The 7,700-nt window shown below is 45.9% G+C and overlaps 1 protein-coding gene across 1 annotated transcript in view; it reads right to left on the reverse strand.

Moving 5' to 3' along the window:
• Positions 1-7,700, reverse strand: part of AVIL (advillin) — a 45,227-nt gene that overhangs the window by 19,993 nt on the left and 17,534 nt on the right. Inside the window, exons 5-8 of the mRNA XM_015417354.1 lie at positions 6,900-7,008; positions 6,144-6,254; positions 3,351-3,556; positions 945-1,023 (exon numbers count right to left, since the gene is read on the reverse strand). Of these exons, the coding sequence (XP_015272840.1) occupies positions 945-1,023; positions 3,351-3,556; positions 6,144-6,254; positions 6,900-7,008 (505 nt within the window). The remainder of the gene's footprint in view (positions 1-944; positions 1,024-3,350; positions 3,557-6,143; positions 6,255-6,899; positions 7,009-7,700) is intronic.

Raw genomic sequence — 7,700 nt, forward strand, 5'->3', positions numbered from 1 at the left:
CTGCTGGGGGAGGGGAATTCTGGGGAAACGGGGGTCAGCAGATCACTGCTGATGTCACTTCTGGCATAACCCGGAAGTGACACCATCATACTAGGTGATGCTCTAGCATTCGCTCATAACTCTATGGCTAAACCAGTGTACAGAGCAAATGCTAGAGGTTGCTCCATGTGAAGATGTATTTTCCCGCTCACGCCAGAAGCAGGGCCTCCAGCCTGATGTAAATCTTCCAGAAGTCTCCAGCCTCTGCCTGTAAGCCCTATCATAGTAGTCCCCTTCCTGTGTAGTTTTTGTCCACCGAATCCTACAGTTCCCAGCATAGCCTTTTCAATGGTCAAAAGGGGCCCTCTTCTCTCTTTCACAAGTGGAAAAATTGTACGATCCAACCCATAGTTGCTGCACGGCCCACCCACAGTTGTTCTCTCTGATAGCCTATTCTGCTGCCTCTTCGAACCAACATGTAGAGAAACTAAAATAAACAAACAGGATTTCTCTGCAGTACAGATTTACCTGTTTTTATACTACAATAACTGCCATAGCTCTTCACCCCCAAATTCTGAGACTTGTAATTTGGTAAAGCTCTTGAGAACTCTGTGAGAGATCCATAGTCCCCTCACAAAGCTATGGCTCCCCATTTTTCCTGAGGAGAGAGACTCTCTAAATCTGTAACACAGACATTTCCAAAAGTGCTCTGTCCAAAATACCCATTATGACATCCATTAATCAATTCCATGGACTGGAATAGATCATATGTCCAGGAAAATACAACTCAAAATCAGAGCTCAAGGCTATAATTCATAAGGCAGTCATTCTGGGCAATCCCACAGTTAAGACTGTTGAAAACTCTCTCAATGTAAATAATGTGTGGATTGCTGTTGTGGAGGATTTTCTAAGCATCAGCATCAAGAAGACCCCTAAAAATAGCCGTATCCCCATTTTGGGCTTACATCATGATTCAGCATCTCCTGAACAAGAGGCCGTCTGGCTTCTTCTGTGACCTGCATTTTCCCTTCAGAGTCTGAGACACTAAATGAAAAGGAGAAAGAAGTGGGTTCATTTTGTGCTACTGTCCTTTAGGGTATTTGAAGAGCATTGATTTTGGAGGCTTTTTAGCATCGGCCAGCATGGTAAGAATGCTCTCCAGAAGCAGTTAGTAATGGGAGGGAGGTGCCTTTTGCTCTTCAGGGTTCACACAAAGATAATTTTTATACTCCCTATGATCCCTCAACATCAGCTCCTATATAGGCACTTTTCATTATTTTCAGCTTTTTCAGAGTTTCTTTTTTAACGGAGCCATTGGTTGTTGAATAGGAGAAGTCCCCTAAATCCCCTATGCGAGGAACACCTAATTATTGTTTCAAATTCCAGTTTTTCCTCAAGGCAAAAAAAAAATGAGTTCACGCACGTAAGTTCATCACTCAGTGAGTGTAACAAGAAGCAACCACTTGTATGTGCGACACAGACATCATAAATCAAACACCGCACACAACATTTTCATTACCACTTCACACTGCGTAATACACAGTGCAGTTGTACACTCAGCTGTGAGTCATGAAGTAGTAAATCCACTGAATGACGGACATGCGTGTGTGAATCAGCCCTCCAAGACTCGCCACCCAGGGGGACATCCTTCGATTTCTCGTATTACCTAATCACCTAATTTCTCGTATTACCTAATCACACACATGCACATACACTTCAGCTGCCCCCCCCCCAAATCAGGAAGGAGCCGCCTCTCCCAGTTCTCATTTAAGAACAGAATTGTTAAGGAAACATCTACAGCCATTAAAGGACCTTAGCACTCTTTTGTCACAACACGCTCTAGTTCCAGGCCCTTCAAGCCAAACCATAGCAGTAGATCCATTCACAGTTCCCAGACAGCAGTTTCACAACAGTCATTTCAGTGGGTTTACTGTTAGCGGCATGTTACAATCCTGATCTCCTTGTATCAGGTTTGCTGATCCTTGCCACAATGAAATTCAAGCCAGATTTCACAGAACTATTTTAGAATCCCGAGGGGGGCCCTGAAGCCCACTGGGAGACCTCAGATATGAATAAAACCTAAAGCTATTTTCTCTCCTGACAAGATTATTCAGCAATTTATGATGGGTACAGTATAATCTGGATGAGGTTTGTTATCTGTGAAGGAGCTTGGGGAGTGTATTGTCCTGTCTTGTATCGAGAGGAGGGAATATATTTGGATTGAGGTGACCAACTAGCTGTTATTTTACTGGTGCGGCCAACAGAAGTGCGTCCTGATAAGTGAAATTGGAATCTGGTCAGTATTTGGATGAGTGAGCACCAAGGAATTCTACGCAGAAGGCAGGCAATGGCAAACCACCCCTGAATGTCTTTTGCCTTGAACACCCAGTGAGGTTGCCACAATTCAGCTGTGACTTGATGACAAAAAGAAAAATCCCATCCACAGACCCACCAACTAAGCTGTACCCATGAACAATGTTCCCTCTAAACTGTGGAATCTTGAGAGCAAAATTTCTACTTCGTGAGCTGCTAGCATTAAAGTTGTGGTCAAGCCTACATCACAAGACTTTTGAGCTTTCTGCTTCCACCCTGGCTCCACCCTTAAACAACACAATTATCCCTAGTTTTGCCTGTAGCCCACCAAATTCTGTATAAGAACTTCTGCATCTTGGTCCCAGTCCATAGCTTTGCCAGGATGTGAGTGATGAGCAGGATGGGGAAAGTGCAGAAATATTTTTGAGCTTGTTTGGAGGTTCTAGCAGGGGAGCGCAGCTATCGTATACCCTTGACCGAAGAACGGTACACTCCTTCTATCTGGGATGGTCGTCCTCTTCCACCGAGCGCGCAGCTTCGGGAGGGACGCACATGGAGCGGTGAGGGAGGTAGGGGACACCCGCCTAGCCAGCCAGATCAGCCGAATCAACCCTGGCGATCAATGGGGTGACAGATGTCGCAGCCAGATCGCCCTCACATCCAGTGCAGAAATATTTTTGAAAGCCAAACTTGGCAATCTTACCTTTGGTCGATCCCAGCAAAAAGATGTTGTGATGAAGTACCACCTCACACTCCCTCTGTATGTGATCTGTATCCTTACTGAACCACTACAATGAAGTCTTGTTCTAGACTTGCCAACCTCCACATGGGGCCTAGGGATCTCCCAGAATTCAACTGAGCTCCAGCCTACAAAGATCAGTTCCCCTGAAGAAAATGGCGGCTTCTGGGGGTGGATTCTATGGCATGATGCCTCACTAATGACCCTCCCCTCCCCAAACCCTGCCCTCCCCAGGCCTCACCCACCAAATCTCCTAAAATTTCCCAACTCAGAGTTGGCAGCCCTATCTTGTGCACCCAGTAAAGTCTTATCCACAGACCGATAGAGAGAGATGCTGGCTCTCTGCTGCTGCTCAACTGCTGCATCTGAAATGGCAGGCTTGAGGTCCTGTGGTCTCTCTCCAAGTTCACTCTCCAAGACCTTCATCAAGTCTGGGCTGGCTTTTTCCTCGTCACCTTCCACCACCCTGATCTCCGTCCGGCCCCCGCGTTCTCGATCACGGATATCTTTAGCAAGGAGCATTGCCTAGGGAAGATATTGCCTATGGGTTAGCATAAACATCTACAGCTGATTCAGAACTTTCTGTTTACCTTCCCAGACATCCACTTGGAGGTATGCAGGGTTGCTACAAATGCCTTAAACTCCCTCCTTGGTTCCCCAACCAACTCGAATTCATGCTCAACCTATTAATTTATATCAAGCCTTACCTCAAAGCTCAAGTCAGCTTATAACTTACAATGAAAACACTACCATGTAAAACAACAAAACAACCCTTCAGTAATGCCCGCTCCCAAAAGATGCCTGTAGTTTATATTCTGCTAAAAGCCCTAGCAAACAAAATGGCCTTGTAGCATCTCCTGAACATTTCTAAAGATGGCACTTCCCTCAGCTTACATCCGAAATGGCATGAGCGCTGGTTGGTGCCAGGACAGCTACCTTAAATTGGGGAACAGCCACTAGGTGGCAGCCTAAGAACCATAGTTTGTGCACTGGAAGGTAAGAAAGCAGACAGCCCTTTAGATTTATAACCGATCTCCTGCTTCCCCTATACCAATCGCTGCAAGGTGTGCTCCCCATTGACTCTGATTGATACAGTCTGTAGGGTTGACAGGCATGGCCTGGCAACTGTTGGGAGATGGGGGAAGAGAGTTACTTACTGTGAGGGGGGGAGTGATTGTCACCACAGTGTGATGACAGCACTTTCAGCACAACCCAAAAGTGCCGGCATCTCAGCGGGACGACAGTCTAGCACTCACCTCAAAACTCTATGGAAACCATAGAGTTTGCAGGCAAGTTCCACAGCATTGCCCCACTGTAATGCCAGCACTTCCTGGTCATGCTGGAAGTGATATCATCATGTGTCACTGACAATTACATTTGGCTGGTCTGCTTCCACCCACTGACCAGCTGAGCATCAGTGGGCAGCGGCCATAATTTCCAGGCGTTTCCTTATCATTAGCAGGCACCTGGCAAGCCTAATAGTCCGTCATAAGTATACCATCACTCCAATGACCATCTTCTGCCTTTGCCACGGATTTATTTTGTGCTCTGCCTGGGACATGAATAATCTCTGTCATCTAATTTACTTTTCACCTGTTACACTGAGATTGGGGTTCAAAGAGATTTCCCCCCCTTTCTCATTGAGTTCCCTATGAACAGAAGTGCTGGTTTAGTATTGACATTTGAAAAAAATGGATGATACAGGGCTCTTTAAAGTTCGCTAGCTTCAGTTCACCCCCAAGGGTTAGAAAGGTATTTGTTTAGGAGAAAAGCTGCGATTTTTTTCAGGGTGCTGAAGAACAGTCTGTGCATGCACAACAAACCAAAGCACCAAACACATCCAAGTTGAGGCAAAAATGTAGATAGCCACTTTGGTCCACAGCTAAATCCAAAAACCCCAAAACTCACAGTTAGCACCATCCCAAATAACGCAATTCATTGTGTTATTTTTGAGTACTATTTGAACTTTTGAGTTCTCCAGAACTCTTTACCAGATTGAAGAGTTCTGCACAACATAAGAGCTTGCATAATGAATAGTGTTATTTTATTTGGTCTTAATAAAAGGGATTTCATGGTTTTTGGTTTGGCATGATGCCACTTTGGGGTGAGTTCTCAGGGGAAAATGGCATCAGCGTTTGAAGAATTTTGCCTAATCCTTCCATAGTTCCTCACATGCCCCCTGTGGCGAAAGAGAAATAAATTTTCCCACTGAGAAATGGAGGGCTGCTTCACCTGTGACATTTTTTCTTACAAAGATGTCCAACGGTATGGGGGGGGGGGAACCCTGTCAACTACCTTGCTTGAAAAGTGTACACATACCCATTTTTAATGGATATGTATTTAGAAGCCACTGCAAGAATTGCCAGCTCTAACTTGAAAAAGACTTGGAGACATGGTGGGTGGGGCCTGAGGAAGGCAGGGTTTGGGGATGGGAGGGACTTCAATGGGGTATAATGTCCTAGAGTCCACCTTCCACAGTGGCCATTTTCTCCAGGTGGACTGATCTCTGTCACTTGGAGATCAGTTGTAATCCCAGGAGATCTCCAGCCACCATTTGGAGGTTGGCAAACCAAGGCACTGAGCACTGTAGTTTTCAAACTTGTATACATACAGCAAAACAGATAATTGCACGACTTTTACCTATGACGTTATACGCAAATGAACTTTTTGTTAAATGCCCTGTTTACCTGTAACCATCATTACACATAAGTTCCCCCAGCGGAGCAAATAGTGACTCTCCGGGGTTCTTTCAGTTTGGGGAAATGGTGCAGGGAAGGAAGGCTTAGTCTCTCCCTGCAGGCTGTGGTCTCAGTCTAAATCAGGCCGTGCACCTAGAAATTAAATTTCAAGCACAGAACTCCCATGTATCTGATGACATGAGGGACATAATGGACTTTGCATCCTGTCACAGGGTTGTTGTAAGGATCAGATGAGAAGTATGAATAGGAAGGGCAGAATAAAGATGCTTCAGGTTAAGCTGGCTCCGAAAAAGGAATATTGCAATCCTTCCTCCCACTTTACCTTTCCTTCAATTAAAGAAGTTAATAGGAACCTCAAGAAAACATAGAAGCCTAAAGATTCCTACCCCTTTCAGAACTGGCAGATTTCTCACCTTCATGCGTTCCTGCTTATTGCTTTCTGGCCCGTTCCACTGTACAACGACTCTGCCAAGATCCAACAAGAACACATCACCGACATTAAAACTGTCCCAGCTCACTTCTACCTACAAAATTAAGAGAAGAAGAAGAAGAGATTGGATTTATACCCTTCCCTTCACTACCCGAAGGAGTCTCAGAGTGGCTTACAATCTCCATTCCCTTCTCCTCCCCACAACAGACACCCTGTGAGGTGGGTGGGGCTGAGAGAGCTCTATCGAGAACTGCCCTTGAGAGAAAAGCTCTGAAAGGACTTTTAACTGACCCAAGGTCACACCAGCAGCTGCATGTGGAGGAGTGGGGAATCAAACCCGGTTCTCCCAGATTAGAGTCCGCGCTCCTAACCACTACACCAAACTGGATTTTAAGGGAGAGGGTGTGAACACAGAAGGGCAGAAAGGGAAGCAAGGTTGGGTCCAGATTTACTTTTCCATGGGTGGAGGGACTGCTGTCCACAGAGTGTGATTTTCTAATCTCTGCTCTGCTGTGGCAATCTGAAATGCTCCTTGAAATGCCCCAGAACAGGATTTTGGGGCTGCCGTGGGAGAGAGGAGGCAGAAAAACCACTCTCTGTGAGCAGAACTCCTGGTGCTTGTGGAAACGTTAATCTGGATCCAAGCCACAGTGAGCTATAAGAAATCAGCTCAGGGCAATAGAGGAGTTATCAACCTCTCTAGACCTGGGGCAGGGAACACACCTTAGCTGAAGCTCACCTCTGTGGCTGTGACATTCCTCTTGCCCTTCACGTGCAGCAGCCGCCTGACATTGTAGACATTGGTCTCCACGTGGTTCATTCCAGATGCGACACCCCCCTTCTTGTAGCTGTTTGGGGAAGGGTAGATGGGAAAGGAGCATGAGAGCTGTAAGGCTGGAGAACAATCTGCCACATCAGTCAAATGAATTATGTTTTCCTGATAAAGAAATGAATGACAGAGATTTGTCCAACCAGTGCTCTGGCACACTGAACCCAACATTTCTTTCTGCAAGGTTCCCCTAAGTTGTGTCCTCCACTATTTCTGCAGGCTCCTTCCAAGCCTTTCAGACGGTGGATGTGGCCACTGCAACTGGGCAGGGCCATTTTTATTGGCTGCTGTTTTTCAAATAAAAGCATTTTCCATGGCTCCAATAGCAGCCATTTTGAGTTTGGCTCCGCCTCCATGGCAGCCATTTTAAGATGGCACTCACAACCCCCTCTCAACATTCTAAAGGTGTCTACAGGCTCAAGGAAGTTTGAGGACCCCGACTTGTGGTAATATGACTGCACAGTCGTAAACATACAAGTCTCACTAAATCCAGTGGGGCTTAATTCCTAATAAGTGTATTTAGGATTGCAGCCTAAAGGTCTGTTATAATGATGCCTGAGGATTATAACCTCCCCCCCCCCGCCATATCAGCACCCTTTACTTCTTTAAAGCAAATCACCCACTGCGACAGTTCTTAGCACAACATATATGGAATATATCATCTGGCATCTGCTTCCGTTGTGGGTTGTGATACTCTTGCATAGGGAGCGT

Source organism: Gekko japonicus, unplaced genomic scaffold, assembly GCF_001447785.1.
Source record: "Gekko japonicus isolate JY-2015 unplaced genomic scaffold, Gekko_japonicus_V1.1 scaffold2218, whole genome shotgun sequence".
In the NCBI taxonomy this organism is placed as follows: Eukaryota; Metazoa; Chordata; class Lepidosauria; order Squamata; family Gekkonidae; genus Gekko; species Gekko japonicus.